General features: G+C 40.7%; 1 protein-coding gene across 2 annotated transcripts; it reads left to right on the top strand.

The window, feature by feature from the left end:
* Positions 1 to 569: 569 nt before the first annotated feature.
* On the top strand, positions 570 to 17,392 carry RAD51 (RAD51 recombinase). 2 transcript variants are annotated; one of them, XM_063118867.1, is made up of 10 exons: positions 570 to 603; positions 3,042 to 3,149; positions 3,897 to 4,034; positions 4,264 to 4,381; positions 5,524 to 5,615; positions 6,688 to 6,782; positions 9,253 to 9,366; positions 10,240 to 10,369; positions 10,525 to 10,646; positions 16,620 to 17,392. In XM_063118867.1, exons 2-10 carry the CDS (start codon positions 3,063 to 3,065, stop codon positions 16,741 to 16,743), a joined length of 1,020 nt encoding a protein of 339 aa, XP_062974937.1. In that variant the 5' UTR covers positions 570 to 603; positions 3,042 to 3,062; the 3' UTR covers positions 16,744 to 17,392. The 2 variants fall into 2 exon arrangements, with proteins under 2 accessions (XP_062974937.1, XP_062974936.1); XM_063118866.1 differs by lacking the exon at positions 570 to 603 and having other exon boundaries at positions 3,027 to 3,149.
* The last annotated feature ends 325 nt before the right edge of the window (positions 17,393 to 17,717 follow it).

Below are 17,717 nucleotides of genomic sequence, written 5' to 3'. Positions count from 1 at the left end.
CATGATCTACGGTCCATGACCCCTGTTGTCTCCTATCTATACCGATTTGAGGCACAAGACCTCAACCTCGCATGAAGCTAGCATACATTTTGAAACCCCGAAAATGCTTTTAACATTTCAGGAGTAAGATGTGTGAGAATAAATACTTTGGGAAATGTTCGGCTTCAAGTGAATATTTCTCTACAAAACGCTGCGGCCCCGAGCCCTTCGGTCGCCTGAAATAAAATTGCTGTGCATCATTTCTGCATAAAGAGCCCTAAGGCATTTCTCTCCAGCAGAGATGCCTTCTTAGCCGATGCGTCAAGGCTCTGAAAGAGAAAGCTGACGTTCCACGCCCCCCACCCCACCCCACATGCGTGAGAGGGAAAGCGCCGCCCCTCCCGAAGCCCCTGAAGAGCCCCAAGCGGTAAGGGGCGGAGAGGGAAAACAAACAACACCACGACTGGGAAAGCGCGCGTGCGCATAGGGCAGCGCGTTTTTGAGCCAGTCAGGCGCCGCCATGCCCGAGCGCGAGGGTCATGTGACGCAGTGGCGGGCTGCTCTGAATTTGGGGGCGGAGAGAAGAAGGCGGACGGAAGGCCGAGCAGGCTGGGCGCCTTCGAGGTGAGTTGGTGCCCCTCTTCTGGGGCCCGGGGTGGTGGTGCGAAAAGAGCTTTTCCCCCCTCCCCACGTTCTCTGGACAGGGTGGGCCGTTGCTGAGGTGTCACCGGCAGTTGTTGGGAAGGAGGGAGCGTTGGAAATTGCGCTGGTCGTCCTTGGCCTACCTGTCAGGGCCGGGGCGGATTCGGGGAAGGGGCTGGTAAATAAAGGGGGCTGCTCACCGGGTTGGGGGCGTTTAGGTGACAAAGTGAACAAGGCTGCTTACTTGGGTCTCTATCCTGCATCGTAAACTGGGTGCTTCTCCCTTGAATCCTGCTTAAGTTAAACGTCGCTTATATTTTTAAGAGAAAACTATTCTTATTTGACAGTATATGAAAGTTTATTTGTTGTTTCAACCATTATGGTCATATCAACTTTACAGAAGTATTTTTATTTATTGGAATTTATTTATGGTCAGCTTTACAGCATCACGCCCTTGCCGAGAGACGTACACAAGAAGATACGTGGCAGTTTCTTTATAAAATATGTAAAACAGACTTTTTAGAAACTAGAGTGTTTACTTATTTGTTTTTACAATAGTAGAAATATAGCCTATAGTATAGCAATAAAATAACATTTTTTTAAAAAAAAAGTTATGTAAAATCTGCTGCTCTAGGTTATTACTTATTATTATTTATTAAGTTTATATACCGACCTATAGCCGAAGCTCTCTGGGTGGTGTATAAAAGTTAAAAACAGTGAACATTAAAAAGTATACAATATTTAAAACCATCAAAAACAAAAACAACAGTATAAAACAACAGTAGCCATTTAAACAATGGATCAAACTGGGTGTTAGCGGTGTCATGAAAATAGGTGGGAGTGATTACTTATTCCACCTGCCCCAGCTCTCCCAACATTGCCACAGCCCAGCAAGTGCTGGAAAAGTGAGCAGACAGCACCTCATCGTCCAGCAGGTGCTCTGCTGTTGCTCTGAGTATCCAGGGCCTCTTTGCTTTGCTGTATATTATTAACTGTTGATTAGTTGACAGATAGGGAGGGATGAGCTAGTATGGAGGTGAGTAAGGGGTATGGCATGGGGGTGGAGGTTATAAGCCAGTTTTTCTTCGTGGCTTCTGTGCATCACATATATGGACTCTGTGCCTGCATGGAGCCTCATTTCAAGAAATTTCTATAGTTAACAGCATTTTTAGGCAGGAACCATCTACTTCGCATGTTCCAGGTTGCTGTACCAACTTGCCCTCTGGTCTGTTGGTGGTGCTGCTTGCCAGGTCATGCCAGAATAAAATCTCATCGTTAATTGAGGGTGAGGGGGTCCTACCTGGCATAGTGGACAGAATCTGGATAACTGAAAAAAAATTATAGGGCAAGTTACCGATGTTATATAACAGATTTTTTGTTCCCATTTTATTATGAAAAAATATATCAACAACTAGATGTGGATTCTGTGTGAAGCTACTGTTTGTGTTTTCCTTTGTTAAATGAGATTATTTTAATATTGCATTAACCACAATGGGAGGTTACCAGAGCATTAATAACTGTCGCAAGGCTATCTCTGTCCAGATATGGTTGTAGTTTGTATCAGCCTAGTTGATAAAAGGTGCTCTGAGCCATTGAAGCCACCAGTGACAATGATGGGTCTAAGAATATGCCCAAACTATGAACCTGTTCCTTTAAGAAGAGTGCAACAGCTTGAATAGCACTTAACCGGAAAGATGAATGACCCACAAGTATCTCTGTCTTGTCTGGATTAAGTCTGTTTATTGGCCCTCATCCAGTCTATCACCCTACCTGATAACTGAATCAGAATATCAACTGCCTCACCTGTATTAGATGAAAAGAAGTGGTAGAGCTGGGTGTCATCTGCACATCCCAGTTATGGATGGGGGGTTAACTCCCCCTAAACACCTTGGGGCAAGTTACCTGAAGGAATGTATTCTCCTCTATATATATCTGCCTGGACATTATGATCATGAACTGAAGCCCTCCTTGAGATGCTGTTGCCTAATTAGTCAAGGTGAGTGGCTGCAAGAGAGAGAGGGTCTTTTGAGTAGTGGCATCCCGCCTTATGCAATGCTCTCCCCAGGAAGGTATGCCTGGTACCTACTTCATGCTCTTTTTAGTGCCAGGTTTAGACCTTTTTATTTTCCCAGGCATTTTAAGAATTGTTTTTAATATTTTCAGCACTTTATTCTGATGCTGCTTCTAATTTGGCTTTATGTGCTGTAATGGTTTTATCCTCTGCCACTGGTTTTATGTTGATTTTATTCTCTTCTTATTCTTTTGTTTTAATGTTTGAATTATATTTTTAATGTATTGTATACTGCCCAAAGAACTTTAGTTTTGGGTGGTTTAAAAGTATATACCACTCAATAGCCGACGCTCTGTCCAGTACAACAAATAAATAAATACAATAAATCAGGTGCTTCCTGTTTTGTTAGAAAACTTGACTACTTCATGCCATGGCCACTCAGATGCAGTGTGATGCAAGCATCAATATATCAACAGAAGATGAAAGCTTTGGTCCTCAACCCATTTCACGGCTAGAGGTATGTGATCAAGTGTATCTTATATAACCAGGAATAGAAACTAGAACACCTTTTAATAATAAAAAGCTTTATCAGAATTGCCATGGGTGGTAGGAAAGTCTGCAATGTAGAAGCTCAAACACTCTTTAACTCTAGTTTTCAAATCTTGTTGCAGTGCAAGTTTCATTGAAGTCACTGACTCTGTGCTTCTTATTCTTAGTAGAATAAAAACATCCTCTAACCTTGGAGACTGGCCTTCCGCCCATGGCAAATTTGATAAAACCTTTTATTCAAAGGTTTTAATGGTATCTGTTCCTGGTTTTGTTTTTTCTTGTTTTTTCAGTTTGTAAAGGAATTGAAAATGAAGAAATTTTAAAATTAAGGCTGCAATGTTATGCAGGTTTAGACACACAAAAAAGTCATACAACCAGCATGTTTGGTTGTTTATTGCTACTGGGAATGTTTATTGCTACAACACAGCATGGTACATGGTACATTTATGAACTAAAAGTAAAACTCTGTTTTGCCTCTTTTCATGCTAGTGAAAATAATTAAATGAGATAAAGGTTATCATTTTCAGCTGCTGTATTTCCAATGGAGTGAAGTAGTAATACTTACAGTGTAATCCTATGCATGTCTACTCAGAAGTAGTTACCATTGAGTTCAATGGGATTTATTCCTAGGAAAGTGTATATAGAATTGATTTGTATCATTTCAGATCCTGCACTAAATGTTTTATAGTGAATAATAATACTTGATTTTCTATAGCAATGTGGCATAAATGCAAATGATGTGAAGAAGTTAGAAGAAGCTGGATTTCACACAGTAGAAGCTGTTGCCTATGCACCAAAGAAGGAATTGCTCAATATTAAAGGCATCAGTGAAGCTAAAGCAGATAAAATTCTGGTAATTATACTTATACCTATTAAGAATAAGAAGATGTGCAATATTTACATGTTTTGTCCGTATGACCGTTATTTCTTAAAAATTATGCGCTCTTTGAAAGTTTTCAAGGAAGATGTAGTGGCATACTTTTCTGAAATTCTTTTATCAATAAAAGTGGGGATCTTAAAACAGGAATGTAGTTTTAATTTTATTTTAATACTCAGTCTTTTGATCTTGCTGTTTTTCTCAGGCAGAAGCAGCAAAATTGGTTCCAATGGGTTTTACTACAGCAACAGAGTTTCATCAACGGAGATCAGAGATCATTCAGATCACCACTGGATCCAAAGAACTTGATAAGCTCCTTCAAGGTGCATACCTTGGTTTACAGTTAGCCATTACTTTGTGTATCATTTTACTATACTATAAATCAAGGGTGTCAAACCTCTTTCCAATTCTAGGACCGAATTCAGTTTTAGAGACGCTCTTTGTGGCCACATTCCAGTGGTAGGTGGGGCCAAAGACAAAAAGGCCAAGGCCCAAAATACCAACATATTATAGCTTAAAATCTAAAAATGCATATACAATTTATGGCAGACATAGACAGCTTCAAAGCTCTAATATAAGGAGGGCAACTATTTTGATTCCTCACAGATATTGAACTTCACATTTAGGCTACAAACCTATACATACTTACCTAAGAATAAGTTCCAGTGAATGCCGTGGAGCTTACTTCTGAGTGGATGTATATAAAGACTAAGGAGCAAGGTCTTCTCAAAACTGAATATCTTTGTTTCACAAAAACATCTAATAGCTTGTTACTTAATTCATATTCATTACGTTCCATAGCAGGGGGATCAATGTAAAAATAATCTTATTTAACAAAGGAAAACACAAACAGTAGTTTCACACAGCAATCCGCATCTAGTTGTTGAATAATGTTTTTTTTAATATAATAAAATGGGAACAAAAATCTGTTATATAACATAGGTATTATTATTATTATTATTTATTTATATAGCACCATCAATGTACATGGTGCTGTACAGATAACACAGTAAATAGCAGGACCCTGCCGCGTAGGCTTACAATCTAATAAGTTGTAGTAAACAATAAAGAGGGAAGGAGAATGCGAACAGGCTCAGGGAAGTGTAAACAGGCACCGGGTAGGGTGAAGCTAAACAGTATAGAGTCAGAACAAACTCATATTATTATTATTATTTATTTATATAGCACCATCAATGTACAATGTAGAAGGTAACTTTCCCTATAAGAATTTTCAGTTATCCAGATTCTGTCCACTATGTACCTTTTGCCTGAGGGTTGCTAAATTACTTTAATTTGGATGCTATTCCAGAAGTAATCCCTTAGCATCACACACCTCAGTTTTAAAAAAAACACAAAGTGGTCTCCAGATCTCTGAGCTTGAATATATACATTTGCGATATATGCTTGTTGTATATGTAAAATGATTACTGAGATGAGTCTGAAATTCTTTGAATTTCTTGTCAAGGTGGAATAGAAACTGGATCTATAACAGAGATGTTTGGAGAATTCCGCACAGGAAAGACTCAGTTGTGTCATACGTTGGCAGTAACCTGTCAAGTAAGTAGATGAAACTCAAGTGAAGTATTGCGCAGAAAAAGCTTTGGAGTTCCTTCTATTCCATGTATTTTCAATAACACATATTGTTCTCATGACTGATGATGCAATAAAAATATAGAGTCGTGTGGACCATGTAACACTGGAGGCTGACCTTGATTGTTTGGTGGTACATCCCGCTCTTGAATACTTCGTACCACTGAGCAAATGTATAGAGGAGGCTGCAACTTGTTGAGAGAACCACTCAGGGTGGGAATAGATGTTTTAATAACAAATTTAAATAGTCTTATGCTGGAAGTTAAAAGCGGAACTAGACATTTGATTGAAAATTTAGATCTGGGAATCTGCATGGCTGGCAAGCTTGCAGTGAAGAAAATGCTTTGCACTCAAAGTAGTGGATGAGAGATGGTGCTTAATCCTTTCCAGACCCATCATTTTCCCTATAACCCCCTACCCACAACAGCAGCTCTTCCACCACACCACACCCAAGTTAAGGTTCTGCATAATTTTGCCACATCCTTGTCTCTAGACCCTGCAGATGATACCACTCACAGGGATTATGGAACAGTTCTCCCCAGCCAATTTTAATGGGCAGGAGGGCTTATCTAAGGAAACTATCCTATGCGGTCTGTCAAATAACCCAATATTGTCTATGTATGACATATAGGCTGTTTATTTACCAGAAGATCTGTAACAATTTTGCAGCTTAATCACTGTCATTTACAGCTGTTTACCTTAAATTTGCCTTTTGTGCTCTTACATCTTTAAATATCCCTTTCCTCATTTCCTCTATAACTGCGTCATTCTAAAAAACACACCCCTTTGTTCTAAGAATTACAGACAAAACCATCACTCCTTACCTTTCTTTTCCATGTGCTAGAACATACTTGTGGGTATGGAGGTGCTGGCTGAGGAATGCTGGGAGTTGTAGAACTTCTGTCTAAACATGCTGGGAATTGTAGGACTTTTTTCTGACTAAACATGTATAAGATTGCTCCCTAAATATATTACTTTATGGGTTAGGGTTAGCGATCAAAGCACTTTTGTAACAATCTGGCTTTTGTCTTTTTCTTAGCTCCCTATTGATCGAGGTGGTGGTGAAGGGAAGTCTATGTACATTGACACAGAGGGCACTTTCCGTCCAGAACGTTTGCTTGCTGTGGCTGAGAGGTCTGTACTTAATTTCAAGGAATTAATGATGTTGCAATCCAAGTGTTCTAGAAGTTGTACTGCCATCTACTGATAGTTCATAGAATAAATGCATGATACTCAATATCATGATACTCAATAAACTTGATTTATTTTTAATCAGTCGAGTATCACTGAAAGTGCCTTATTGTTTGCTTTAGCCAAATTAGATTTAAGTTTAGAATACTGCAGTTTTGTATGAGATCATTATAATGCTACTACTATATACAGCTACCATTTTGCTAGCACAGTTGCACGTTCCTGGCTGTTAGTGAAAATTCCCACCTCAAAGACTGATTCAAGGTCTATGTGTTCATTAGCTTTCTCTGGTCTGCAGTGCTGACCTGTATTATCATAGAATCATAGAATAGAGTTGGAAGGGGCCTATAAGGCCATCGAATCCAACCCCTTGATCAATGCAGGAACCCACATTAAAACTTACCTGACAGATGGCTGTCCTGCTGCATCTTGAAGGCCTCTAGTGTGGGAGAGCCCACCACCTCCCTAGGTAATTGGTTCCACTGTCATACTGCTCTAACAGGAAGTTTTTCCTGATGTCCAGCCGGAATTTGGCTTCCTGTAACTTCAGCCAATTATTCCGTGTCCTGCATTCTTGGATGATCGACAAGAGAATTATGAGTTAGTAAGTTGCAGTAGGTGAATGTAAAAATGTTCCATATTAGACTATTGTGTCAGTTATATTATTGTTTACTGGTTGTGTGGAAGAACCTAGACTATTTTGGAGTACACTTCAAAACAAGGGACATGAAGGACCATGTACAAATGTTCTACTTCCATATTTTTCTAGAAAATTAGGATGTACTGGGTTTATTTATTCAGTACATTTTTATTTACTTTTCAGTCAAAAGGCTCCCAGAGCAGCTTACAAGAATCATTAACTAGTCTGTCCCTGCCCTCAGGTTTATAAAGCTAAAAAGACACAAGAAAAAGAATTGGGAGGGAGGAGGAAAAAAACATGATGATAGCGCTTGGTTCAGTTGTCTAGATAGGTGGGAATATACCCGATCTGGAACCAAATGTACTCAGGTTTGCACTGTATCTGTTGATTTTCTGGGCTGATGTGTTCTTGGCTGGCCTGTTCCTCTTTTCTTTTCTGTAGTTTTTCTTCTTTTGAGTCAAGCTTAATCAGTTTGTTTTCCCGCTCCCTAAGGGTAAGATGTTTTCTCAGATGCCTGTCTGTTAGCAGTTAAGGGAAGGATGGTCCACCACTGAGAGCTAGATGGTGGCAGCTCACCAATCTGCATCTTTTTCTCCAATCCCATCAGGGCAAGTTGTTTCCTCAGAAGCCCTTCTGGTGGCAGCTGGGAGGAATATGTTTTAAAGATGAGATTTGGCATTGTGGAAGTTCCATACCAATTTTGAGATCGCCCTGAGTGAGACATTCCTGAACATTTAAATATATATGTGATGATGAAAAGGGAACTAAACGCATGGCTAGCCAATGATTATAACTGCAGTGTTGACTGTCTTTTTTGTAAAAGTAAAACAAAGCAAACCATGAAGTGGTTAGGCAGTAATCTCAAGTAATGCGTTACTGACTGTTACAGGAACCCTTAAGATGATTGTTGGAGTTTTTCAGTCATTCTAATTGGGACTGCTAACCAACGTCAGGAAGGGACAGTCTGCTGCACAATACGGGTGGCCTTGATTACATATTTCACTAAAACAGTATACCCAAAGTCGTTGAATTCTGACATGAGATCACCTTCTTTTGCCCAAACTACAGTCACATCATTCTTCTTTATTGCTTGGAAACCCTTGGGCACGAGCAAAGTTAAATACAAAGGATGATTTATAAGGACTTCTAACAACAAAACATACAATACAGATGTCAGTTTCCACCCCAGTTTATCAACTCAACAGGAAAAAAACCATCAATTTGCTGCATGGGGAGCCCTGAGAAGTTAGACTGGGGGAGACGTCAATAACATGGTCTGGGACCATTTTAAAAGTTACTTGGGGTATCAGACTTGACAGCACGTTTCTGCGAAGATGGAATAAGCCCTATGGGTATGTATTTCATACCTGTATCTGTCCATTGGACAGAAATGCAGAACTTGTGTTTTCTGTGGCAGGGAATGCATAAAAGCTATAAATTTAGAATCTGTATAAGAAAAGAAATCTTACAAAAATCCACCAGACTTCACTGGTATGGAGAACAGCAGGGGAGGAGTGAAAAAGAAGCACTTTAATACAGATGTTTGATAGCATGGAAACACCTTTAAACAACAGCTGTTCTGTTAAGAGTTCCTTTATGCAGAGTATAACATAATAAAAAAAGGGAGCAGCAGGGGAGAGGAGGAAATTGCTGTTCTTTTTCAAGTAAGCTGTGATCAAATTTATTGTAATCCTTCTGTGCCTGTCTTATTGGGTTCACCATTTTTCTTAAAAACAGAATCAGATTAGCTTTTATCCACCTTCATTTCCCTAGGTATGGCTTATCTGGTAGTGACGTGCTTGATAATGTGGCATACGCTCGAGGATTTAACACAGACCATCAGACTCAGCTCCTTTACCAAGCATCTGCTATGATGACTGAATCAAGGTAAAAAAAAAAAAAAACTTAGCACATGCAGAGAGAGATTTCATTTGTTAACAATTAAGATACTGGTATTTATAAGTTACACAACTTAGTACATCATTTTATACACTTTCTCTAAAGAAGACAAATTAATGGCATATAAAGCATCTTTGGTTTATTTCACTATAAAATTGCCTTTTGAAATATCCTGTCACATTGCTAAAAACTGACAAAACTAGCACGTGAACCAAAGGCCTGTCTAGTCCGGTGTTCTGTTAGCTAAGTGAAGATAATATAATATATATTTAAAATGTTACTTAGAAAGCTACCAATTGGTTTTGCCAGTAGGATGCATTCCTTTAAAGAGCAAAAGACATATGTCTCTTCCCCTACCACTGACAGGCTGAATTCCAAGCATCAGCACCCTGATCCTGTCTTACAAGGAAAAACAATGCCTGTTGTACAGGAGGGAATGTACTATTTTCTGTGCACATTTTGGGGGGGAAAAAACTTAACTTATTTTATCTCTGAACACATAAAGTAGTATTAGTGTGAGGAGAAATGATGGCAGTGGTCCAGTATAGGTTGCTTGTCATGATAAGGACTGTGTGTCTAACAGAAGAATTTAATGGATGTGGAACTGAGTGAATACAAAGATGGTTCTCGCTGGTTCAGCATTTGAGCTTGTTTGGTTTCCACCCAGATATGCCTTCCAGGTATGCAACATGGCTATATCATAGTTGAAAATAGCAACAGGATATATCCTACCTCTGATAAATAATAAGATGTTCAATTGAACTGTGCAAAAATCTGGGCATCTGCAAAGGCAAGAATAATCTCTTGCAGCCAAGAGCAGAAATTAATGCATAACAATGTTCATCTGTTCTGCTCTTTCAGATATGCTTTGCTGATAGTAGACAGTGCCACTGCCCTCTACAGGACAGATTACTCTGGCCGGGGTGAACTGTCAGCCAGGCAGATGCATTTGGCTAGATTTCTACGCATGTTGCTTCGACTTGCAGATGAGGTAAACTGTTGTTCTTCTTTATGTTCAATTTGCAATGTTCTGGATGTGTATGACTGTGAAGGCCATCATACTGGTGCAGTGTATCCGGGCCACATGATAATGTTTTGATTCCTGGCAAAGGAACTGAAATTGATCATATGCTTCTTCTATGACAGTTTGGTGTGGCTGTAGTGATCACGAACCAGGTGGTAGCACAAGTAGATGGAGCTGCAATGTTTGCTGCAGATCCCAAGAAACCTATTGGGGGAAATATTATTGCCCATGCTTCAACAACCAGGTAAGATACCAGATTCCTTCTTTCTGTTTACATTGTTTCCAAGTCATCATTTAACTAACTAGGACTTTTATATGATTTGAGGCTTCATTCATACAATCATAGAATAGCAGAGTTGGAAGGGGCCTACAAGGCCATCGAGTCCAACCCCCTGCTCAATGCAGGAATCCACCCTAAAGCTTTTGTGGAGTCTTAATAGTTTCTTGTGCAAATCAAAAATAGATTTTGTTTTTGAAACAGAAATTGGTGTTATAAATATTCAGTCATCCCCAACCTTGCATGGTCTAGATGTGTTGTATTGCACCCACTTGATGGGAGTTGCTGTCCATTATCTGGGGACACCAGGTTGGCATGGCTGTAATGATCACTTTTTCATTTCTAGCCTCTGCCCTGTCTCATGGCAGCTAACAACTTATAACAGAATGTAAAATACACAGAAATGATTGAATATCGGCTTAAATTTATAAATTCCCATGTGGTACAAGGGGACATCCATCAAGAGTTAACTTTTCCCCTGCCCAGGACAGGTACAGAACATGTGGTCAGGCTTTTAGCCTTGGTCCTGGCCTCTGTGGCTCCTCCCAGCCAGTTTGCTCCTGGCCTCCACCCAGGACAGAGCTTGTTCTAGTTTCTCTGTCACTCAACTCTCTGCTTAGGCTCTTATTTTCTTATTCTCTTTTCCAATTCTTTATATCTACAAACCTTGGAATTTGTCTTCTTTCCTTTTCCAGTTTTTCTGTCCTCCGCTTAAAAAACAAAAGGCCTTTATCCACCCCCACCCCATCCCCTTTCTCTTGGCTTTCTCTTCTTTTGCTACAAGATGACTCCAACAAACAAACAAAAAGCTCCAAATCTGGAAAGGAAAAAGAAAGGTCAGTAACTGATCCAGCTTCAGTGGAAGAACCTTCCAATGTAAGGTTGTTTAATAAGGGTGCTTAGAGTGATATTCTTCTTATTCTCTCCAAAGCTGTGGCCCCTTAAATACTCATTCCTTCACTCAAGGACCAGCGAAACCTCCTGGGAATGATGCCTTGATTCCAGAGCCAAAGCCAGCTAATCATGGGGTCCCTTTTCCTTCATCTTTTGAAAAACTAGTTAAAGTTGAATGGAATGCCCCCTTCAAAAGGGGGGGGCCAGGAAGGGCTCCAATCTGACCTTATGGTATTATTCTGACCACAGAAAATGTAAGGGGCTCTTGGTTGATGCTCTTGTGGCACTGGCAGACTTACTCTCAGGAGCCATGAATCCTAAGGACAGGAATGCTCCTCTTAAAGAATCTAGTGAAAAGTGCATTGAAGCAGCGTTAAGGCTGGTGAGGCCACTGCCTTGATACTTAGGGCTTCCTCTACAGTGTCTTTTTTTGTCTAGGACTACCTTTCTTTGGGTAAAGGGTATTACTGACAATAATGAGTTGGATAGTTTCACTCTACTTGGGAGTTTATTAAAACTGTATATACCTTTATCTTACCTGTCACACAGAGTTCCATGATTTATGCGGCACGTTATGCAGCTCCAACCATATTGGCAAGATGTTCACTCTAGTTAAAACACTGCAGCATGGACATTTATTCCAACAGAAACTTAGCCACCATTCCCTTTATAGGCCCCACCTCTTTGGAGAAGAGGCTCTTAAGAGAATACCTTAGCGGAAACTAAAAACAAGAAGACAGCTATGCCCACTTCTTCCAAGAAAAATGGAAGAAAACCTAATAAGGCCCCTTCTACCTTTTGTACCTTCAGGTCCCCATTCAGTGCTTCCTTTCAACCTTGTCACTAGCCTACCTGGTCTTCTACTCAGGGCAGAGGAGATCTCCCAGTCCTCTAAGATCCACAGCTAACCGTTCTGACTTTCTTCCTGCATGTGTGGGGAGAAAGGCAAAAACACTTCATTTACACATGGAAGCAGACAACACCAGACACTTGGACTCGCAACACAATTCAGCACAGATATTTTCTGGAGTTTCACTCCACTCCCTGAAGCAAGTTCCTTCCTTCCCCTCTTCCAGGTCTGTCCACAAGCAATAGCTAATTCCCACAGTGATTGCTCATCTCCAAGAGATACAGGCCATAGAACCTGTGTCCACCACCACTACCTCTGAGCAACCATCAAGGAGGCTCTACATGAGTGGGATTTCTTATCCTCATTAGAGCTCATGGAGGTGTATCTCCATGTCCCCATAGCTGTACAGCACAGGAGATTTCTTCACTTCGTTTACATGAGGTATCACTACCAATACAGGGTGATGCCCTTCAGCCTGCATCAACACCAAGCTCGCTCAATGCCATTTATTTCTACCCTTCTCTGGATGACCGTCTTCTGATGTCCTGATCACTGAAAAAGGCCTGTTCAGATCTACAGATCATGCTGTCCTGTCTCCGGAACCACAGGTTCTTAATAACATTCAAGAAGAGTCACCTCGAGCCTTCCCAATCCTTAATTCACTTGGGAGAGGTTCTAGACACCTTGAAATGCATAATATATTTAGCTCCAGACAGAATTTCCCAACTCAGCAAAGTAGCAAAGTCCCTCCTTCAGACATGCTTATTTCCTAGCACAAGCCTTCGATTCTCATGATTTCCTGCCTAGGGATCCTGCCATGGGCCAGATTAGATTCCAGACCCCTTCAGCAGCTCCTTCTCTCATTTCAAATTGAAATCATTCAGAGGCGCCAGATCAGAATCACCACATACCTCACTCAGTCACAATATCCCTGCTCTGGTAGAAAGCACCATGAAACATCTCAAAGGGTACACCCATTCAAGAACCATGTTACATAATTGTGACAACAGATGCCAGCCTTTAGGGTGGGAGGTTCATTGCTAGGGTTGTCTCATCCAGGATCTCTGGCCTCCTTAAGTCAAGCACCACAGTATAAACTGCTTGGAGCTCCGAGCAATTCACCTGTCCATCGAACACTTTGCTCACATGTAGGCCCTGCCCATTTTAGTCAGAACAGACAACGCTAGAGCCTTGGACCTTAAAACATCAGAGAGGAGCAAAATCAAATCCCTCCACAAGGATGCCTCCTTTCTCATCTGGGCAGAAGATCGCATCCTGTTCATCATTAAAGGGAATGCACTCTGGAGGCTAAGTCTTTCAGCAGCCATGCCATCATTTAGGCCCATTCAAAGTGTACCTCTTTGCCTCCTCTCAACAACCTGCTGCCACACTTCTTCACCAGATACCTGGGTCCATCAGTTGAGGCCATGGATGTGCTCCACTTCCCCTGGCCCAGGGTAGTCTGTGTGTTCCCTCCTCTTACACTTCAGGCCAGGGTCTTCAGAAAAAGCATGGAGAAACAGGCAACACTAGTGCTCAGAGCTTAATTCTGGCTGTAGTTCTTTAAAATTCCTCAACTGGTGCAAACGTAGTTCCTTCCCTCAAAGACTGACATCCTCACACAAGGACTGGTCTAGCCACTTGGCTCCTTCTTCTCACAAAGCTTCTTTGCTAATGTAGCTACCATTCTGCTGTCCCTCATGAGGCCATCAACATTTATGAAATAACTTGGAAGGGTTTTCTGTGTTGATGTAGAATGAAGCGTCTGGACTAAAAGACAGCAGGAATCAAGGAATTGATTCTGTTCCTCCAAACATGGCTAGATAGGGGACTCAGGGTGAACATGCTTTACCTACAAGCTATAGCTCTCTTCTGTTGTTTCTAGGCCATGCCACAAGCCATTCAGTTCTCACCTGCACCTTCAGCAATTCCTCAGAGGGACGACACTGTTATATCATCCATTTATACATTGCTTCCCAGCTGATGCTACCAGCTCTTACCAGTTCCCCCGCTGAGCTGCTGAGAACTGTCTCACTACGTGTTTCTCTCTCTCTCTCTCTCTGTGCTATTTTTCGTAGCTATAACATCAGCCAAAAGGGTCTTGGAACTGGCTGCAGTCTGCATGAGGAACCACCTCTGCTCATTCAACAAGGACTTTATCACTCTTTGGATGGATCCCTCCTTTGTTCCCAAAATTGTTTTTCACGGAACGCAAGAGCTGGTTCTCCCTTTCTTCAGTCCTAATTTGTTTCACCCCCCTGAGCAGATCTGGCAAACCCCGGATGTTAGGACAGCTGGCAAAATCTACCTTTAAATAACTGAGGAACCTTTATGTTTTGATTCCCTGTTCATTTGTTTCCATCTTCCTGCATTGGAAAATAAGCTGCCCAGTACCACCCTTGCTAGGTGGTTCAAAGCATATTGATTTGTGGCCTATGAAGGTAAAAGAACTCCTTAAACATACCCATGCCACAGTACACGCTATGAAGGCTGGATCTGCCTTAGCAGTTTTTCTCTACTATTTATTACTTCTTTCGTGGAGATCTGTAAAGCAGCTACTTGGTCCTCACATCACACATTCATTAGGTATTATAAACTGAACAAATATGCTTTGGCTGAAACAGCCTTCAGACATAGAGTATTACAACAGTTTCTCCCTGAAACTTGGGTTCAGCCTCCTTTGGGGCCCAACCTATGGGAATAGTAGCTTTTGCACATCCAATAATGGATGTCTTCTCACACTGGATGGGAATGGAAAGTTAGGTACTTGCCATGAAGTTCCATTCCGATTCGGTGCACTGGAGACATCCATACCACACCCTGCGGCAGGCTAGGCACTCTCATTATAATTACATTTTTCTGAAGGGAGTATGCTGATCTCTAAGATTTTTGTTGTTGTTGTTCTGTCTTGCCAGTTGCCTTTACATTTTCTTCCTTCTCTGTTTCTGGCTTCTCAGTCACTATCTCTAAAAGCTTGGCTAGAAAAGAACTGGTTGGGAGGAGCCACAGAGGTTAGGACCAAGGCAAAGAGCTTGGTCACATATTCCTTACCAGTCCTGGACAATGGGAGGAGTTAAGCCTTAATGGGTGTCTTTTACATACTGGATCAGAATGGAACTTTATGGTAAGTACCCTGTCTCATATTGCTTCCCCAAAATGCCCGAATTATGATCAGGTGTACCTCCAGAAGGAATGAGTTCCAGAGCTGGAGAGTAGCCAGAATCGGGTAATTGCCTTTGTGTATCAACTTTGTTAAGCTAGAGAACTGGTTGACTGTAATAATTGTGATAGGAAAATAGGAGAGAGGCACACGCTTAACATTGTTAGCTCTGTTAAAGGGATTTATGCTAAAAATCAATGATTTGAATTGTTTCCAGAGGTAGATGGTGCAGAAACAGTGCAAAACTTGGAGTATTGGTGTTAATGTATTTCTAGTAACCTATCCCCATCAATATATGGCCCATGGTGGTCTTCTGTAGCTGTAGTTTCTGAACAGCTTTCAGACAGCACTTCGTAGTATATAGCTTTGAGGTCAAATACATGAACAGTAGTCACAGAGTTTAAATGTGATAGAAAGGGATTGCAGTCTTCTTTCCAAGTGGAGCTGGTGATGCCAGTGATAAGAAATGAATCATGTGCATAAATACAGTCATAGACTCATAGAATAGCAGAGTCGGAAAGGGCCTACAAGGCCATCGAGTCCAACCCCCTGCTCAATGCAGGAATCCACCCTAAAGCATCCCTGACAGATGGTTGTCCAGCTGCCTCTTGACAAGGAACTTTCTACATCAAGCCATCTAAAGATTTGTGCCTAAAGGTTTGGAAGCAAACAGGGCCACCCAAAAGCATGTGGTTTCTGCATGCTTGGGGAAATACCCAAGTTATGCAGAAGTATATTTGTAAATTAAAAGAAGAATTTTTAAAAACAAAACAGCCTTTCAAGACGTACAGAATATTGAGCGTAGTTGAGCAATGGAATGTTGAGGTTGTCAGTTGAAAAATAAAGCAAGATATAAATGAAAAATGGGCCAGCTAGTCCACCACTTAATCTCATTCTAGCACAAGAGGAGAAGGTTCCAGAAAACCAGAGAAGGAAAAAAAGATCTTTTTTTCCATTTCTCATCTCCACAAATCTCTTCTTACTTGATAAATCAACAGTCATAATTTGAATAAATGCATACATTTGTTCCCATCAGGCTGTATTTGAGAAAAGGTCGAGGTGAAACTAGGATATGCAAAATCTATGATTCACCTTGCCTCCCTGAAGCAGAAGCCATGTTTGCTATTAATGCTGATGGAGTAGGAGATGCTAAAGACTGAAGAATCCCATCTGTTAAATTTACAACATGAGACTAGCCAGAAGAGGCTATCCTTTTCATATGATCCTCTTCCTTATGTCTGCCCTACTAAAGCTTCTGTGACTGCCAGAGGAAGCTGTAATAAGCTAAGCAAAACTTGAGGACTGTTTCTCCTGCTGACACAAATCTCCTGACATATTTTACTGAGTTAGTTCTTCCATTATTTAATGGAGTATTGTGGTGACAACTCTGAGAAACAACCTTCGAAAATGTATGCAAAGCTGATGGATATGTGTGAAACATTAAACACTTCCTGATTTTGTGATTGATGCCAAAATAAAATGGAACAAATCTGTTCAGTAAAGGAGTTACAACACTAGTTGATTATCCTAAAATTCAGACAGCTGCCAGTTCAGATTAGAGGCTTTTTCTGTTGAAATTGTAAGCAGAAAACATTTCTAGGAACAGAAACTAGGAGTTGAAACTCAATTTTTCTAAATCTATTTGCACAGCTGTAAATCACAATGTTTGCATCAACCAGAAAGTCTAGGCATTGTGCTGTGATAAGCAAAAGCTGTAGACGTTTTTATGACAGCATTGTTCAGATGTGTTCTGTATATTCTGCCTGTAAATATTTCTCAGACAATTTGATTTAATTAAAGTTAATCATATACCTATTGTTGAGTTTGCCTTTTGTGTTCTTACTCTTATATATATATATATATATATCTCACAGGCAAACAAAAATAAAGGAAAGCATACTTCATGGATTAAACTTGGACCTAGAGAAAGGCTAATGTAGGCAGCCTCTAGGCCAAAATAATCCAAATTCTGTACTTGTGGTGCAAATTACCGGTGTTTTATTTGCATGCTTTGAGGGATAGGCATTTGCAGTGTTTCACTTTACAAACTTAGGGAGCACTCATAAAAGCAGGGTGATAAAGAGCAAGCAATGGAAGAACAAGTACATGACCTCCAGGAACAAGTGATGCTAAA

This window comes from Elgaria multicarinata, chromosome 2, assembly GCF_023053635.1.
Source record: "Elgaria multicarinata webbii isolate HBS135686 ecotype San Diego chromosome 2, rElgMul1.1.pri, whole genome shotgun sequence".
In the NCBI taxonomy this organism is placed as follows: Eukaryota; Metazoa; Chordata; class Lepidosauria; order Squamata; family Anguidae; genus Elgaria; species Elgaria multicarinata.
The sequence above is the reverse complement of the archived record's forward strand: the minus strand, read 5'-3'. Positions and strand labels throughout refer to the sequence as shown.

Excerpts from the sequence above, each read along its gene's own strand:
- RAD51 (XM_063118867.1), top strand. The coding sequence starts at position 3,063 with ATGGCCACTCAGATGCAGTGTGATGCAAGCATCAATATATCAACAGAA. Across the intron at positions 4,035-4,263 it reads CTAAAGCAGATAAAATTCTG|GCAGAAGCAGCAAAATTGGT; the intron begins GTAATTATACTT and ends TGTTTTTCTCAG. Across the intron at positions 6,783-9,252 it reads TTGCTTGCTGTGGCTGAGAG|GTATGGCTTATCTGGTAGTG; the intron begins GTCTGTACTTAA and ends TCATTTCCCTAG.